Source organism: Microcaecilia unicolor, chromosome 3, assembly GCF_901765095.1.
Source record: "Microcaecilia unicolor chromosome 3, aMicUni1.1, whole genome shotgun sequence".
In the NCBI taxonomy this organism is placed as follows: domain Eukaryota; kingdom Metazoa; phylum Chordata; class Amphibia; order Gymnophiona; family Siphonopidae; genus Microcaecilia; species Microcaecilia unicolor.
This window is the reverse complement of record NC_044033.1, coordinates 429,751,530-429,770,058: the sequence shown is the minus strand read 5'-3', so window position 1 is coordinate 429,770,058 and position 18,529 is coordinate 429,751,530. Positions and strand designations below refer to the sequence as shown.

Below are 18,529 nucleotides of genomic sequence, written 5' to 3'. Positions count from 1 at the left end.
CAGTACTGGGCCGACACTTCCAGTTCAGAGCCCTCCCATTCGGGTTGGCTACTGCTCCGCGGACCTTCTCCAAAGTAATGGTGGTCATCGTGGCCTTCCTGAGGAAGGAAGGAGTACAAGTCCATCCTTATCTGGACGACTGGTTGATCCGAGCCCCCTCTTATGCAGAGTGCGGCAAAGCTGTGAACCGGGTGGTTGCTCTTTTGAGCTCCCTGGGGTGGATCATCAACTGGGAGAAAAGCCAGCTGCGCCCAACTCAGTCCCTGGAGTATCTGGGAGTTCGATTCGACACCCAAGTGGGCAGAGTGTTCCTGCCAGACAATCGGATTGTCAAGCTTCAGGCTCAGGTGGACCAGTTCCTAGTAGCCTCTCCTCTTCGGGCTTGGGACTATGTGCAGCTGTTGGGCTCTATGACGGCCACGATGGAAGTAGTGCCCTGGGCCAGGGCTCATATGAGACCACTACAACACTCTCTGCTGCAGCGCTGGACTCCGATGTCGGAGGATTATGCTGTGCGCCTTCCCTTGGTCCCAGCAGTGCGCAAGGCGCTGAGCTGGTGGACGCAGACAGACAAGTTGTCTGCAGGAATGCCTCTGGTGACCCCGGAGTGGATTGTCGTCACGACGGACGCCTCTTTGTCGGGCTGGGGAGCCCACTGCTTGGGAAGGACAGCGCAGGGGCTCTGGTCTCCTGCAGAGGCAAAGTGGTCTATCAACCTCCTGGAACTCAGAGCCATTCGGTTGGCGCTTTTGGAGTTCATCCCGGTACTGGCGTTGAAGCCAGTACGGGTCCTGTCGGACAATGCCACGGCTGTGGCCTATGTCAACCGCCAGGGAGGTACCAAGAGCGCCCCTCTAGCCAAGGAGGCCATGAATCTATGCCAGTGGGCGGAAGCGAACCTGGAACAGCTGTCAGCGGCCCACATTGCTGGAGTCATGAATGTCAAGGCGGACTTTCTCAGTCGCCATACCTTGGAGCCCGGAGAGTGGCAGCTATCTGCTCAGGCGTTCTTGGGCATCACGAAGCGCTGGGGCCAGCCGAGCCTAGATCTGATGGCGTCATCGGCCAATTGCCAAGTGCCGCGCTTTTTCAGCAGAGGACGGGACCCTCGATCCCTGGGAGTAGATGCGCTTCTCCAACAGTGGCCGACACAAGAGCTCCTCTATGTGTTCCCCGCCCTGGCCCATGTTGGGCAGGGTGCTAGACCGGGTGGCAAAGCATCCGGGCCGGGTAATCCTGGTGGGTCCGGATTGGCCCAGACGTCCCTGGTATGCGGACTTGATCAGGCTCTCAGTCGACGATCCTCTGCGGCTGCCAGTGGAGCAGGGTCTGTTACATCAGGGTCCCGTGGTGATGGAGGATCCCTCCCCCTTTGGTCTTACGGCCTGGCTATTGAGCGGCAGCGTCTGAGGAAGAAGGGCTTCTCAGACAAGGTCATCGCCACTATGCTGAGAGCGAGGAAGCGCTCTACTTCTACTGCTTACGCCAGGGTTTGGCGTACCTTTGCAGCGTGGTGTGAAGCAGGCTCATGTTCTCCATTCACTGCTCCAATTTCTTCAGTGTTGGCATTCCTGCAAGAAGGTCTGGAGAAAGGCCTGTCGCTCAGTTCCCTTAAAGTCCAGGTAGCGGCCCTGGCTTGCTTCAGGGGCCGCCTGAAGGGTGCTTCCCTGGCTTCGCAGCCAGATGTGGTGCGTTTTCTCAAGGGAGTTAATCACCTGCGCCCTCCTCTGCACTCGGTGGTGCCTGCGTGGAATCTCAACCTGGTGCTAAGAGCATTACAGAAGCCGCCTTTTGAACCCTTGTCGAGGGCATCTCTGAAAGACCTGACGTTGAAAGCAGTCTTTTTGGTGGCTATCACTTCAGCCAGAAGAGTTTCCGAGCTCCAGGCACTCTCATGTCGAGAGCCTTTTCTGCAGTTTACTGAGGCAGGAGTGACTATTCGCACAGTGCCTTCCTTCCTGCCCAAGATTGTTTCTCGCTTCCATGTGAATCAGCAGCTCTGTCTCCCTTCCTTTCGTAGGGAGGACTACCCAGAGGAATACTCTGCTCTTAAATATCTGGATGTGAGACGAGTCATCATCAGATATTTGGAAGTGACCAATGATTTCCGGAAGTCGGATCATCTGTTTGTCCTGTTTGCAGGTCCTCGTAAGGGTCTGCAGGCTGCTAAGCCTACAGTGGCAAGATGGGTCAAGGAAGCCATTGCAGCGGCTTATGTGGCCGCGGGGAAGGTGCCGCCTATCCAGCTGAAGGCTCACTCCACTAGAGCTCAGGCGGCCTCGATGGCAGAGGCCGTCTCCGTCTCCTTGGAAGAGATATGCAAGGCGGCAACTTGGGCATCGGCCCATACATTCTCCAAGCATTACCGCCTGACTGTGGCGGCACGGGCGGAGGCCCGGTTTGGAGCTTCAGTGTTGAGGTCAGGGATTTCAATGTCCCGCCCTGGGTGAGTACTGCTTCGGTACATCCCACCAGTCTATGGATTGATCAGCATGATGATATGGAAGGTAAAATTATGTATCATACCTGATAATTTTCTTTCCATTAATCATAGCTGATCAATCCATAGTCCCTCCCAGATATCTGTACTGTTTATATTCTGGTTGCATTTCAGGTTCAAGTTTAGTCTTCAGTTACTTCAGGAAGACTTCGTGTTCAAGTTTTTTCAATTGGATTCTTCAAGAGTTGAGACGAGTTTGTGTTACAGTGAGCTGCTGCATTCCTCTCCCCTCCGTTTTACGGGGCTGGATTGAGACTTAAAATTCTGCCGGCACTCCCTCCCCGCTTCGTGCGGCTGTAGGGCAGCTTTGTACCCCTCCCGCTTCGGCGGTGTTAGGGTCAGTCAGCTCCTCCCGCGGTTGCGGTTGCAGGATAAGCCAGATCCCCCCGCATCGGCGGGTGTGGTGTCCCTCCCCCGCTCCGCGGGGATGAGCTGGACGGATTCCCCTCCCCCACTTGTGTGGGGATGAGCTGGGTTAATTCCCCTCCCCCGTTTCGGCGGTGGTGAGCTGGGCAGAGTGTCCCTTTGTGGGTGTAATTCTCTAAGTGCTGAGTCCTGCGGATGGAGCTTTGATATCGACATACTGAGGAGTTTCCGGCAGCACATGACCACATATAGGGAGGCAAAAGTTTGCTCTCTATCTCCACCTGCTGGTAGATGGACACAACCCACCAGTCTATGGATTGATCAGCTATGATTAATGGAAAGAAAATTATCAGGTATGATACATAATTTTACCTTACTGTCTTGTAGTCCATTAAAATGACACCCTGGGAACATTGCTAGGCAATTTCACCTAAAAACAGTGGGGGATGGGGGGAGTTAGCTGTACTTTTTCAGGTATGACTAAATTTGCCTAAGCATACAAAGCAGTAAGGCTGAGCTACCCCCCTAGTTTTTGAACAGGAAATAATGTTCGGAAGTTTGAGTGCCGCATATTTTGCACATTTATATGGCCATCTAGCTTTTGACACTAAATGTTGTTTCCCAGGGGCAAATGTATTATCACATCTTAGCAAATAAGCCTAACTGTATTACATTGGCCTCACTATGCTTCTGAGTTACAAATAAATTACACACCTTTCCAAGGAGCCTTGATGCGATTAAAATTCTGCCTCTAGGCAGGGGAACTCCTCCTACATAACTGCACAGGAAGAATCTGCTGTAAATATACCTACCTTGCCAAGAAAAGATGGGGATAAATTCATTGAGAAACTCACTTAGCAGCTCAAGCCCAAAGCTGCCAACATGCAATTCACTCACATGCCAAAATCTTTCAATAGGACACCACATGTGAATAATCCCTTTAAATACGTAACCATTAATAGGAAAACAAAGCAGTTACTAAGGAGAGGTAGACAAATACATAGGATTAATTTATATGATCCTACCACACGAACCTTCATCCTACCACAACATCACCTTGTATTTGTTTAATCCGGAGTTTGCACACAGCTCTCCGGCATGATGCAAGCCACATTGAGCCTACAAATAGGTGGGAAAATGTGGGGTACAAATGTAACAAATAAATAAAATAAATAAATATAAAATCAAACCCCTTCCAATGGCTGGGGAAACTGTTGAAATCTGACAGCTCCTAGCCTTGAACTATAGCACCTCAACAAAGCACCAGTTTCCAAGACTGAGCATGGAGGGGTATCTCTCCATGTTTACCCTTATGCTGTCTTAAAGGGGGAGCTTGGAAAAGGGAATGTAAGAATTACAACAAGACAAAAAAATGAAAGACAAGAGCCTCATGAGCTCATAAGCCCTTGGAATGTAGGGTTCTTTTATTGATAGCTGGGCTTACCAGGAAATGGGTGGGTTTTGTTCTTAGCAAGGCCCAGATGCATCAACCAAACGTAAAAAAATCTAAAACGTAAAAGTCCTTAACGAATTTTAAAAAACGAAGAATGCACCAAAAAAACAAGCCGCACATGTTCGGTGCGGTATTGTAAAGTACAATGCATTGAAGATTCGTTAAACTGGTGTAATCCCTGTCGGTAATCGGCCCCTAAAGCATGCGCAGAGCAGCCAAGCATTATGCTGGCTGCTCTGCGCATGCCACAAACGTCATAACCACAAAAAGAAAACAACAACATAAACACGTAGCTCCCCGCTTCCCCCTGCATCAAAACAAAAATCAAAAAAGGATCGGGAGGGGGCAAAGGCGCTCGTCAGGAGCGTCCTGTACTACTACTACTACTACTTATCATTTCTATAGCGCTACTAGACATACGCAGCGCTGTACACTGTATGGACGGCCTTGCCCCCCCCCCCCCCCGCATTAAATAAAACAAAACAAAAATCAAAGCTTTAGCAGCCCCGGCCCCCCTCCCTTCCTTTCTCTCATCAACTCTTTCTCCCCGTGCCCCGTCGTCACCGCCGCTCCCCCCTCCATCGGTCCCCCCTTTTACCCGGCCCGCGCAGCGCCTCTCACCTCTGTGTGAAGGCACTGCACAGGCAAGAAGAACAGCTGATGCTTCGAGTCTTCGCGTCTCTCCTTTCCTCCTGGGCCCGCCCCTGTCTGACGTAAGTAACCTACGTAGGTTACTTACGTCTGACAGGGGCGGGCCCAGAAGGAAAGGAGAGATGCGAAGACTTGGCGAAGAGGCATCAGATGTTCTTCTTGCCCGTGCAGCGCCTTTCACACAGAGGAGAGAGGCGCTGCGTGGGCCCGGTAAGATGGAGGGGGACTGGTGGAGGGGGGGAGCGGTGGCGACGACCTCAGGGGTGGCGGCGGGGCACGGGGATGGAGGATGGCAGGAGGCGGAGCTGTGGGGAGAAAGAGTTGATGAGAGAAAGGCAGGGACGGGGGCCGGGGCTGCTAAAGCTTTGATTTTTGTTTTGTTTTTTTTATTTAATGCGGGGGGGGGGGGAAGCAGGGAGCAGCGGCGACCTCGGGCGTCAATAAAGGACGCCCCTGATGCGCGTTTTTGCCCCCCTCACTTTTTTTTTATATTAAAGTTTTTAGTCGGACTGCCCTAACGACAGGTACAGAACTGTCGTTAGCTTTCCGGCAGTTTTCCAGCGTTAGGGCAGGCGGAAAACTTTAGTGCATCTCATTTCAAGAGGGTTTCTACACAATTTGCTCATCTGCATTCGGTTTTCGTTTGCTGCTACCATCCTCTGAAATTGGGCAACCTTCGAAAGCTAATCAAGAAATGTATTAAGTTATGTCCAATAAAAAAGGTATCATCTTATTTTCGTTTCCATGTTTTATTTTGTTTGATTTCTATTGATAACCTTTTACAAAAAGAAAACTGCTGTAACAATTTTGAGCTGCATCTTTCAGTCTTTGTCAAGAACCAATACCCTGTGTAGCAGCAGTCTGAGCAACTGAAAGTATTCCCGGTCTGTGACATAGTTACACGGGATCCTCCGCCTTGAAAGCCAAATGCATGCAATTAATATTTCTGACTCTTTTGTGCAGACAATAGAGATGCTATTGGTTAATTAAAATTTTACCAAAGCTTGGACCCTGCACAAAGACACCTCTCGCTGGACTTGCAGTGATTTCTGACTATTCCCGCTGGAGTTCTGTTGTTCTTCCATCCTCATAAACATACAAAAGTCAAACCTCATTACTATAACATGTTATGGAAGATCGCGGAACACAACACAGGATTTTCAAGAGTTACTGTCTTTGACGTCCACTGAGCCAGAACTTCAGGCCCAACCTCTGTTCCCCAAGCCTGCCAGAGACTCCCAACTTATCGCATTGCACTTCCTGCATTGGAAAATACTTATGGTTGGAGCTTGTGGAAGGAGACCACGTTTTCCGTGTTGTGCATTTGCACAGTGGTAAAGGGCTCTTGTGCAAGATAAATCGCTGTCCTCTGTTTTTGTTAATAGAAAAAAATCCTAATTTCCCACATGAAAGGCCATTGCATTAAAAATACTTATTCATAAAGCTGGTATTTTAACGTGGCCTCCAAACAGATCACAGGGAACCGAGTTTTATATATACATACATACATACATATATACATATATATATATAATTTTACGTTGAAATGTTATGGTATCGTTTGTTTTGAGTTTCCTATTCTTTCTCAGAATAGAACAGGGAATCCCTTGCTAATTTTTAAGCTGCTGACAACTCCCTGTTGCAGCCTTTGTTCTTGGAAAAGTGCAGGTGTTCAAACAGCTTTGCTCATTTTAAAGCAGGAAGGCATTGAGGTCAGCATACTGTGCTTTGATACCAGGCCCTCTTTCTCTCTTACAAACACACCCCCTCCACCCTCCTCCCAGGAAGTAATTTGAAAACTGTCTTTGTGTCCTTTGTTGCAAGAACAGACTACAGATTTATAGTATGCAGACTTGACTTTGACTATTAAAAAACCGAGGGTTTGGATCATTGCAATCCATGCACGTTTTGTTAGAAAGGAAATTGGTAAAAAAACGGATTGTGCTGCACTGTACAAACAGGGCCTTATTCTTTAAAGTTTATACTCCTAAATTACAAGCCTAATCTAAACTCCAAAATAGATTACGCTCGTAATTTAGGAGTGTGAATTTAGGATCATACCCCCCCCCCCCCAAATTCTAAGCGTATTCTGTAACAATGTATGTAACTTAATTGGCTTAACAAGCCAATCAGCATTGATAACAGCACTAAACGAGCAATAATTGGCAATAATTAGAAATTACAGGCACAACTTGCTAAGTGTATTCTGTACTGCAGTGTGCCTAACCTTTAATGCATGAAGCCAAAAAGGGGCATGGTTATGGACCGGGAAATGAGCTATTTTTGGGTATTCCAAAATTTACGCTCACAATTATAGAATGTGGCCCATTGAGGCTAAATATAGACACCAGGATCTATGCCATGTTTTCGTTGGTGTAAATGGATGCGTGTAGTTTTAGTCGCTGGGATATCAACTAAGCGTATTTTATATACCATGCTTAAATCTAGGCGCCATTTATAGAATATGCTTAGGCGAAAATGTTTTCCGGGTGGGTTTTTTATGCGTCTTATATAGAACCCCCCCCCCCCCCCTCCCATAATCTTTATAGTATAGGGCCCATAATGCTTAGAATATCAGTTGCCTTAAAATTGCTTGTTTATCTCCTGGTTTAATTAGTGAAGTTCATCAGGGTCACAGAGAAGGATGGTGCTATGCATTTTATTTAAACCTTTCTTTAATGCTGGGTACATCAGATCAACTTTGCAGCGGGGGGGGGGGGGGATGTAAATTCTGCCATAGGTTATGAATGAGTCATGTAACATGCCCCCCTCTCCTGTGTGATTGTGTGGTTGCAACCACACCCTTGTTTAATATCCCTTGGTTTGATGTTGCCTTTCCCTAACCTATTCAGCTTTCTTCCCCTCCCCCACTGGACACAATTCTAGCTGCAGGTTTTAAGGGAGCAGGGTCTCTTTACTTTTAGCTGCTGTGGTTTTTTTTTTTTTCTCTTTCCTATTACTTATGTTAAAACCAGGGGCGTATCTGCGTGGGGCCTCAGGGGCCTGGGCCCCCGCAGATTTTGCCCTGGCCCCCCCTACCGCCATCAACCCTCCCCCGTGCCCGTTCTTACTTTTGCTGGCGGGGGACCCCAACCCCCGCCAGCCGAGGTCTGCTTCCACCTGCCGCTGCCTTCAAAACTTCTTCTTCAGCCGGCGGGGGACCCCAAACCCCCGCCAGCCGCCCCGCGCTGTTTAAAATTCATCTTCGGCCTCCGTGGCCGTGCTGCTGGGATAGGCGGCGCTGTTGAAATCCACTTCGGAGTCTGACGTCGTTGTACGTTGTACGTGCTGCGACGTCAGACTCCGAAGTGGATTTCAACAGCGCCGCCTATCCCAGCAGCACGGCCACGGAGGCCGAAGATGAATTTTAAACAGCGCGGGGCGGCTGGCGGGTTTTGGGGTCCCCCGCCGGCTGAAGAAGAAGGTTTGAAGGCAGCGGCAGGTGGAAGCAGACCTCGGCTGGCGGGGGTTGGGGTCCCCCGCCAGCAAAAGTAAGAACGGCAGCGGGGGAGGGTTGGCGGCGGGAGGGGGGTGGAGAGACTAAGTCATTGGTGGCGGTGGGGGCTCGGCGGCGGGGGGGGGGCGGCGGGGGGGGGGGCGCTAAAATGTGCCCCCTCCCTCTGGCTCTGGCCCCCCCTACCGCCGGAGTCCAGATACGCCCCTGGTTAAAACTAGCAATTGTTATCGTCATTCATTATTCCCCCCTTTACTTTGAGGAAATCTGTTTTACTGGCAAGAGCAAATAAGCCTAAGTAGTTTGGTTTTGTTACCTACTGAAAAGATGCCTTCTTAAAACTACCAGTCAGGGTTTTCATATTCTTATTCTTGAATCCTAGATGGGTGAAGTGAATAGGCAGCAGGACAATTTTATTTAATGCATTCATTTTTCTTCTTAACCCATATGGAAAAATGTCCTGACTGAGGGCCCAATGCACAAAGCTTACCATACTGGGAACATTTGCTTTAGACTGGTGGTAGACAGTCTAAAGCAAATGTTATTTAGCTAGTAATGCACAAAGGAGTTTCCATAGCTCTAAGGTGTGTCATTAGCAGCCACTGAGAACCTCATGCAAATGTATTGCCAGAGGTGCCAAGTTACCCAGTTCCAGGCTGGAGGTTTTGATGAGTCCTGGATTTCTGACCCCTCTCCCATCATAGTGCATTATTGAACCTGCAGCACTGATTTCCATGAGCAGGATCAGGCACTACAAATCCCACACTGCTTTGGGATGTAATTTCAAAACCTGTACTGGCTCCATCTCCAGCCTGGAGCTGGGTAACTTGGCAGCTTTGTATTACAATGGGCTCATAGGGATGACTTCCCTATGAGGAAAGGCTAAAGCGACTAGGACTTTTCAACTTGGAGAAAAGTTGGCTGAGGGGAGATATGATAGAGGTCTATAAAATAATGAGTGCAGTGGAATGGGTAGGCGTGAATTGCTTGTTTACTCATTCCAGAAATACAAGGACTAGGGGGCACACAATGAAGCTACAAAGTAGTAAATTGAAAATGAATCGGAGAAAATATTTCTTCACTCAACTTGTAATTAAACTCTGGAATTTGTTGCCAGAGATTGTAGCAAAAGCAGTTAGGTTAGCAGGGTTTTAAAAGGGTTTGGATAGCTTCATAAAAGAAAAGTCCATAAGCTATTATTAAAATGGACAGGAAAAATCCACTGCTTATTTCTAGGATAAGCAGCATAAAATGCATTGCACTGTTTTGGGATCTTGCCAGGTACTAGTAACATGGTTTGGCCACCGTTGGAAACAGGGTGCTGGGCTTGATGAGCCTTCGGTCTGTCCCAGTATGGCAATACTTATGTTTTCTAATGATGTACAGCTCCAGAGCACCAAGTTCTGGAGCTGTCGGAGTGGGGGGAAATACAAACAGGCAGCTGTAAGGTCTGCCTACTTGTGTTCCCTACCTCTCCCCTCCCATGCCCCCCCTCCCGAATCTTTTAAAGATTCCCTGGTTGGTCCAGTGGATCCCACACTCTCAAGCAACAGTTCCTGGTGGTCCGGTGGACCTCCCACCCCCTCCCGGCCCTCGCTCCCCAGCTAAGTCACCCTGGTGGTCCAGTGGACCCGATCGCAACTCCCTCCGCACACCCCCATATCCCCCAGAAAAGATCTACCTGGTGGTCTTGTGACCCCACCCCACCCTCTTCCCTCCCCTCCCCTTAAAAAGCTGGAGCAGAAGGGCAGGAGTGACATCTTCCTCCATCTGGGCTTGCTCGGAACAACATGGTTGTGCACGGCCCCTGCCCAGTGCATTCTGGGATGCACTGAGCAGGGCTAAACATGATATAAGGAGATTTTTCGAGGCAAAGTTTTCCTGCAGGCTCAAGGGAGGAGCAAGCTGTTGGAACAGATTTGGAATCTTCTCTAGGCTCCGTGCCTGGGGGACTATGTGCAGGTTCTGAGCTCTATGGTATTGACCATGGACGTGCTTCCCTGGGCCTGGGCACACGTGTCTGCTCCAGCACTTGCTCCTGAGTCGATGAGCGCTAATGTTGCAGGTATCGCTGGATTACCAAGTGCAGCTTCATTGGAGCCCTCAGGTCCGACGCACCATATGTTGGTGGCTCCAGTATGTCAGAGAGGGATGCCGTAGATTTTGGTTGTAACTGAAGCCAATTTGGCAGGCTGGGATTCTCACTGCCTACAGTGCAGTGTGTGGAGGCACAGTGGTCCATCAATGGTTTGGAGCCTCTCATGGTCGCCAGGGCTCTAGAGGTATTCTGGGCCTTGGTGGAGTGCAAGCTGATGAGGGTGGTCTCTGACAACACGACAGCAGTAGCTTACATCACTCGCAAGGGGGGCAGGCGCAGTGTCGTGCTGGCGATGGAGGCCCTCCTTTGCGTGTGGATAGAGGGTCATCCATGGCTAACATTGCAGGACTTCTCAATGTGCAGGTGGATTTTCTTAGCAGGACTTCATTGTATCCAGCAGAATGGGAGTTGTCACCAACAGTGTTCCGCTTCATCATGGCACTTTGGGGCATGCCGGCAATAGACCTGATGGTGACTTGAGCCAATGCCAAGTTGGTGCAGTTTTTCAGCTGAGGCAGGGAGGCCGGCTCAGAGGGGCTGGATGTGTTATTGCAACCCTGTCTGGTGGTGGAGCTTCTGTATGTTTTCCTGCCGTAGCCATTGATATGGAGTGTCCTGCACTGGATCAGACTCGTATCAGGGGTCAGTGATTCTAGCGGCTCCGGATTGGCCCAGATGACCATGGTTCACTTGCGAGTGGTGGATCCATTTCTACTGTTGCTGGTTCCAGACCTCCTCGATCAGGGTCCTATGTCCATGTAGTCTACCTCCCTCTTTAGGCTTTCGGCCTGGCTCTTTAGAGGGCAAAGTTGTGAAGGAAAGGGTATTTGGAGTTGGTTATCACCACTCTGCTGCAGGCCTGTAAATGCTCGTCCACTATAGCGCATGCATGGGTGGGGTGTCAGCTATAACAGCCTCATTGCCACGGATTCTGGTGTGTTTGCACAAGGGCCTGCAGAAAGGACTGGCATTTAATTTGCTTCGGGTCTAGGTGGTGGTTCTCATTTGTTTATAGGGAGCAAGTTGCAAACTCTTCCCTGGCCACCCATCCAGATGTCATTCATTTTCTGAAGGGGGTTAATAGGCTGAAGCCTGCACTGCGACCTCTGTGTCCAGATTGGAACCTTAATTTGGTGGTGAGGGCTATGCAGCAGGCTGCTTTTGAACCCTTGAGGAAAGCATCGCTGAAAGATCTGACACTTAAGACCGTGTTTTTGATGGCTATGTCCTCTGTGCGTCAGGTTTCGGAGCTGCAGGCCTTATCTTGTCAAGATCTATTCTTCTGGTTTTCAGAGTTTGGAGTTATGATCCGGATGGTTCCTTCCTCTTGTCTAAGGTGGTGTCAGGTTTGCTTCTGAATCAGTCACTGTTTCTCCCTTCATACAGGATGGATAACTGGACTTTTCGGCCCTGCAGTGTTTGGACATCCGCAGAGCGCTGCTATATTGTCTGCAGATAACGAATGACTTTCACAGGTCACACCATCTTTTTTTTTTTTTTTGCTGATGTTGGGGCCCTAGAAGCGTTTCACAGCTTCCAAGGCGACCTTGGCGAAATGGATTAAGGTGGTTGTTTCTTCAGCTTATGTTCTCACGGGCTGCACATTCTACTCGGGCATTGGCAATTGTCCTGGGTGGAGGTGTAAGTTTTTTTTTTTCACTGGATGACATCTGTTGGACTACAACTTGGGTCTCCCTTCATACTTTTTCTAAACATTATCGCTTGTATGTGGAGGTGCATGGGGAGTCACAGTCTGGTGCTGCAGTTCTGTCTTTAGGGTCAGAGAATTCCCCCCTCCCCCTATATAGGGACTGCTCTGCTACATTCCACTAGTTTCTGGATTCTTCTGCTGATGATGATGAGGAAAGAAAAATTTTATGTCTTTTACCTCATAATTTTCTTTCCTTTAATGGCAGAAGATAAATCCAGCATTCCATCCTCCCTGCTGTATTTTTATTTTGTCTTTCTCTGTACTATGCAGTAGGAAATTGATGCTCACATTGCAGTTTGGCGATATGTTTCTTTTCTTGTTCTACATGTTTAAAAAAAATACTGAACAGAAAAGGCCATAAAAATATATGATTGGACACAATAACGAGTGGCAAATTAGGTTGATGATACAGAGGACTGCCTCCTGGGCAACAGGCACCAAGCTGGTGCTGACCTGTGTTTGAAGACGACCTGGGGCCTAGCTCGGTCTGCTGCTTTGGTGGATGACATACTGACTTTCTGGGGAGCTACCCATCCTATATCACTGTGTTCAAGTCAATGATCTCTATCTCCACCTGTTGACTAAATTCAAGAAATGGTGAATAAAAAATCTGTACCTAAAAAAGAGCGGTTAGCACTATTCTATAAATTTTACTTAAAGTTAGGTGCCATTTATAGAATGGCACTTAGTGCTGGGAACCACAACTACATTTAGGCTCGACCGTTTACACCAATGAAAACTTGGAGCAAATCCCCACGCTTAAATTAGGCGCAGATCCCTGTACTCTATATCAACATGCATACATGAAAGGAACGCCCTTGATCCGCCCATGGCCATGCCCCCTTTTTGGGCCCTGCAGGGATCTCGGTGTCTAAATTTACATGCATAATTTCTAATTAAAGCAGTTAGCACCCACATACTCAGTTATCTGCACTAATTAAATTGCTCGGGGAGTTTATGTATTACTTTGGCACCAGATTTAGAGGGAGATAGCTGCCTTTTGTGAATGGCAAGCAAGCAGGCAGAAGCCAGTAAAAAAATGGATCTGACATGGCATTTAGGTGACAGTTGAACCCTGCAAGGGAATGGCTGCCAAAATAGGTTTGATAGGTCTGTCACCAGAAGAGGGAAATTTGCTACTACGTTAGGAATTCTAACTATGGAATCCTGGCAAGTTACTAGTACTTTGCATCATAGTTTGAGGACCTGGTAAGAGCACCTAATGGTTGCCTTGAGCCCAGTTCAACTATAGCTTAGGGTCACCAGCCTGTAGTATCTCAGTACCATAGGTTACTGACTCCCATGGTAAATGAAATAATGCTTCTTGTGAGCCAACGCATAAGCAGCATTAGTCTATCAGCCTAGGAATTGGGCTGCCAGGCCGCTGCCCAAATCTCTTGAGCCGTATTTTAAAGGGGCTGGCTCCTGAACAAATTAGTAATGCCCACAATTTTGTGCGACTACTGCTATTTTGGATAAAGGCGTTGACGAGGCTAGGAGTGACCAAGAATTCCTCTTGTCTGTACCACTAGGGATGAGGGATTTTACTCAGATACACCTGAAGGAGTTTCTGGTGTGGGGTTTACCGCTAGGGTGGGGACTTTAGGAGGGGGGCTTTATTTGGGGGATCCCAAGATTTGGGGCGTGCCTTGGGCACAACTAATTTTGTTTGGGTGCTGGCCTCTTTTAAAATAACCAATGCTCACTACAAGCTGCTCTACAGTATGTATGTATGTAGTTATGAGCTACATTATATGCCTTTGCATGTTTTGCATCTCATTGCTATGTAACGCAGAGTAACCTAAACATAACACTGTGGTAGGGTACCGCAAGTGGTATTAAGGGGTAAGTACCAAGGTTGTCTCCTCTCCTCCCTGCATAACTGCAGTGTGCTTGGATAAATAATGTACAGTTTTTGGTTTGTTTTGTGTTTGTTTGGTATGTTGACCAGGATGCTTCTTTTCTGTAAATGATGCTTAAGGGTATCGAGTTTAAGGATTTTTATTTATTATTTTGTGCCCCCCTTCCCAAAAAAGAAATCATGTTTTTGGGGGATGCTGCTGTTTTGGTAAATCGTTTTAGAGGATGCTGCATTGGAATGAGCACTTTTTTAAATTAAAATTAACAGCAACAGAAACCCGTTACCAAAATCTCAGAGCCGTTCTATTATATATAATAGTCTAAAGAAAAGAAGCGGAAAAGCTGTGGCTCCAGAGAGATCTATATAAATTTCACAATTCCTAGCATTGAGTAAGGTGTGTTTGGGGAAGGAGGGGGTAGTAACAGGCATAAAGCAGTGGTTTCTGAAGCTAAGCCATGGACATTTTGCCTTGTTTACCCTCTGTGCTGTCTCAGAAAGAAAGCTTGCGAAAGGAATACAAGCATTACTATTGGAAAAAATGACAGACAAAGAGACTTGCAAGCTCATAAGCTATTGGAGCATTAGCTTCTTTGATTGACAGCCAGGCCATTTAATAAGGGACAAGCTCCCAGAGGAAGTGGGCAGTCCCTGCTTTTTAGGTATTCCAATGTACAGAGGAGGGAAGGTTGTCAGTCTGATTAATTGAAAAGGTTCAGGGCTAGTGTGCAGCTGATAGTGATGAGGGCTGCAGACTCAGATTACTAGTCACATAAGTATCATCAGTATGTTGTGGGAGATGACCCTTATGAAAGGGGCTGGCCTGGTCATTCCTTTTTCCTACCTCTGCAAAAAATAGTTTTTTTTGTTTTTTCAGAAAATTGTGTATTGACAGACTACAATTCCCCATTTCATTGCAAAGCAGTCATCTGAAACTTTAACCAGAGAAGCAATCAGAATTCTGCTGTATGTGCCATATTTTATAGAAAGTAACAGAGAGAGAGGACCTGCAAGCTCATGCTGTAAAAATCTGAAACCACTGATCTTTTCTTATCCTTTACAAATAAAGTGCAGTTCTTGAATGTATTTTTTTTTTTTAGTTCTGTAGCAATTCTTCTGCATAACAGCAAGCATTAATATTTTTTTTTATGATTGAGAGATGCTCTGCATCACTGTAAATATAAATATTGTGTGATTATTTTTTGTTTAGCTTGAGCATAGGTTTTATCATGGAAAAAGTTCAGACACCACATACAGTTAAAACATCTGCAACTTTTGTTTCAAGTAGAAAAAAAATAGTATGTGCAGCTGTAAATCCGGATGTAGTACATCATATTTTTGTGCTCTTTCTATATGCGTTTATAGTGTGCTATTTATGACTCTGTAACCACAAACAAAAGCAGTAGGATGTATCCATGGCCTATCTACATTTGCAGCAGTAGCTGCTGCTTCTGGAAGTCACCGAATTTTTGCAGGTACAAACTAACAATTTGGGGCTGTATCTTATGCTGCTAAGCACTGAAACATTGCTCAGCTATCGGGGGTGGGGGGGGGGGAGCAGGGGGGGCAAGAACTTCAGCCTGTGATCCTGTTACACATGCTCCTGTATTGTAGTGGGGTTTCCCCCTCCCCCGCTCCCCTTGCAGATTTTCACCCAGCACTAAAGCATGTCTCACAGGGCTTGTAGTGATTGTCCATCATCCCTACTGGGTATTGTCTTTCTCCCATACTCATGAACATACAGAGGTCAAGCATCATTACATGTTATGGAAGATTGTAGATTTTGAAAAGTTATTGTTCTTGAGGTCCACTGAGCAGAGTCAGAGCTTTAGTCCCAATCTCGTTTCCCCAAGCCCGCTAGAGGCTCCCAACTCATTGCATTGCAGGATTGGAAGATACTTTTTTTTGGAGCCTCCGGAAAGGGATCACATTTTCCATGCCGTGCATTTGCACAGTGGAAATGAGCTCGTATGCAATGTGAATTGTTGCTTTACCACCATCACCACCATTTTATTGAAAAAAAAAAGTAATTTATCACATGAAAAAAAAAACATTGCGATGTTTTAAAAATGCTCATTTATAATAGGTTTCGTTATACATTAAGCTGGTGTTTAACGTGGAAAATCGGTGCTATATAAAATGCTGCGATGTTATAGAATGATGTTCTTTTGAGTCTCGTATCTATTCTGAAAATGGAGCAGGGAATCCCTTGCTAATTTCAAGCTTTTGATGACTCGATCTTGCAGCCATTGTTCTTAGAAACGTTCAGGTGTAAAGACAGCTTTGCTTATTTTTAAAGTAGAAAGGCATTGAGGTCAGCATACTGTGCATTGATCTCGTACACATACACACATGTTCATTCTTTCCTCCACCCTGAAAACGGTCTCCCATGAGAAAAATGTCCTGCCTTCCCCATGACTTTCAAACTGTTAAAAACCCAGATAATAGATGATTGCACCCCCCCCCCCCATACTCTCCGTTGAAAGAACCCATTGGCGGGGGGTGCTGTACCGTGTCAAGAACCCTTGGTAAATCTATTGTCTTTCCTTTTTAAATTTTGTTATTTATAAATTATATTGCCTTGAAACATTTTGTTTTGCTTCTAGTCTGCACAGGGAAGTGAATCTTTGTTACTGGAGAATGATGCTTTTAAACATTTACCCCCCCCCCCCCCTCCTCCAGATTCTATATATGGCACCGATATTTGGGCAGTGATCCAAGATGGTCCCCCGACGAGCCAATTAGTGCCAATAATTGGGTGCTATTTGGCATCCATCTGTTGGGTGCACGTCTTGCATTCTATAACAGTGTGCACCCAAATCCCATATCATGATATCCAGAAGGGGTCGTGGGAGGTACATGGGCAGGTCGGGGATGTTCCGGATATTTGCGCGCAATGTTATAGAATATCGGAGATGTGCGCCCAAATTGGGCGCTGGGAATTACACATAGTTTCAGCAGGTGTAAGTTTTTGTGCCTAAATTTGGGTGCCGAAATCAGCACTCAGTGCTATTCAGTAATGGCCGCTCATCTTTGAGTACCCATTATAGTGTTGAGGGCCAATTATTTTTCACTGCCATCTATTGATCTAGCCCTTACTGAGCAATGAGTGGAGGAGCAGTGGCTTAGTGGTTAGAGCACTTGTCTTGACAACCAGAGGTGGTCAGTTTAAATCTCACTGCTGCTCCTTGTGACCTTGAGCAAGTTACTTAGCTTTCCATTTCCTCAGGTACAAACTTAGATTGTGAGCCCTCCAAGGACAGAGAAATGTCCAGTGTACCTGACTGTAATTCACCTTGAGCTACTACAGAAAAGGTGTGAGCAAAGTCCAAATTTAAAAAATTAAAAAAGGTTCTTAGAACACTAGACAAAATCAATTTTGTTGCAGCTATTTTAAAAGGTTGGCTTCAAAGGGGAAGGTATATGCTGCCACCACTTACGAATGACTCATGTGATTTTTAACTGTTGACTTTTGGTATGCTATTTGCTTGATCTAAGTGACTTTGGTCTCACTAACCTTATGCAGACTTTGTTCTTAATGTAGCACATTTTAAGCATGCCCAACCGTGATGGAAAGAGTAAGAGTTTATGAATGAGCATATGGTATACCTTACTTCTATTCGACTTAACATAATATAAGCAGGTTCTTATACTCTCTTTTTCTGTACAAAGGACACCATTGTTACCTTTCCTGGAAACAAGTGTGCTTTGTTAGTCTGTTTTTTCTTGAACACACAAGTTGGTTAGTTCTGTTTTCATAACTTGTTCCCTGTCCCCTGAATTCATTTAAATGGGTACCTGCATTCACCATCAGTCCTTAAATTTAAAATTTGGTGTGAACACAAATATAAGAGACCAGATTTATTAAGAACAAAGTTACAAGATCCTTTTTTGAAGTGTTCATATTGTGTGAAATAGCAGAGTTCTTGGTTTCTTAATGTTGATCTTACTGTATTCTAGGTGTTCGATATTCGCTGCTATCAAGAGTCTTTGGCGCCTTGTTTTTGTCTACCTGTGCACAACAATATCAACCAAATTACTGAAATCATTCTTGGAGAAACAAAAACCTATGTGTTCTTTGAAAAGAGCCATGGGGACATGCATTCTTTTGTCCGTACCTGCAAAAAGTTGAAGGAGGAAGAGGCAGCCAAACTCTTCTATCAGATTGCTTCAGCTGTAGCACATTGCCACGATGGGGGGCTGGTTCTGCGAGATCTGAAGCTGAGAAAATTTGTTTTCAAAGATGATGAAAGGTAAGACTTCAATCTCAATAGCCATACGGGATTTCTTGTCTTTATTCTGGATGTGGGATGATTGCAGTGGGTAGTTAAATGTAATATTTAAGACATCTGTGAAGTTTTGAGTAGTGAAAAAACTGATGTCTGTCACATTGTTGTATGTGGTATAGCAAAGAGAGGGAGCGAAGTACAAGCAAATC

At 46.5% G+C, this 18,529-nt stretch overlaps 1 protein-coding gene across 3 annotated transcripts in view; it reads left to right on the top strand.

Annotated features, from left to right (window-relative positions):
* TRIB2 (tribbles pseudokinase 2) overlaps positions 1–18,529 on the top strand; it is an 80,800-nt gene that overhangs the window by 32,366 nt on the left and 29,905 nt on the right. For all 3 annotated transcript variants that reach the window (XM_030198852.1, XM_030198854.1, XM_030198853.1), the window contains exon 2: positions 18,052–18,344. In XM_030198852.1, the coding sequence (XP_030054712.1) occupies positions 18,052–18,344 (293 nt within the window). The remainder of the gene's footprint in view (positions 1–18,051; positions 18,345–18,529) is intronic.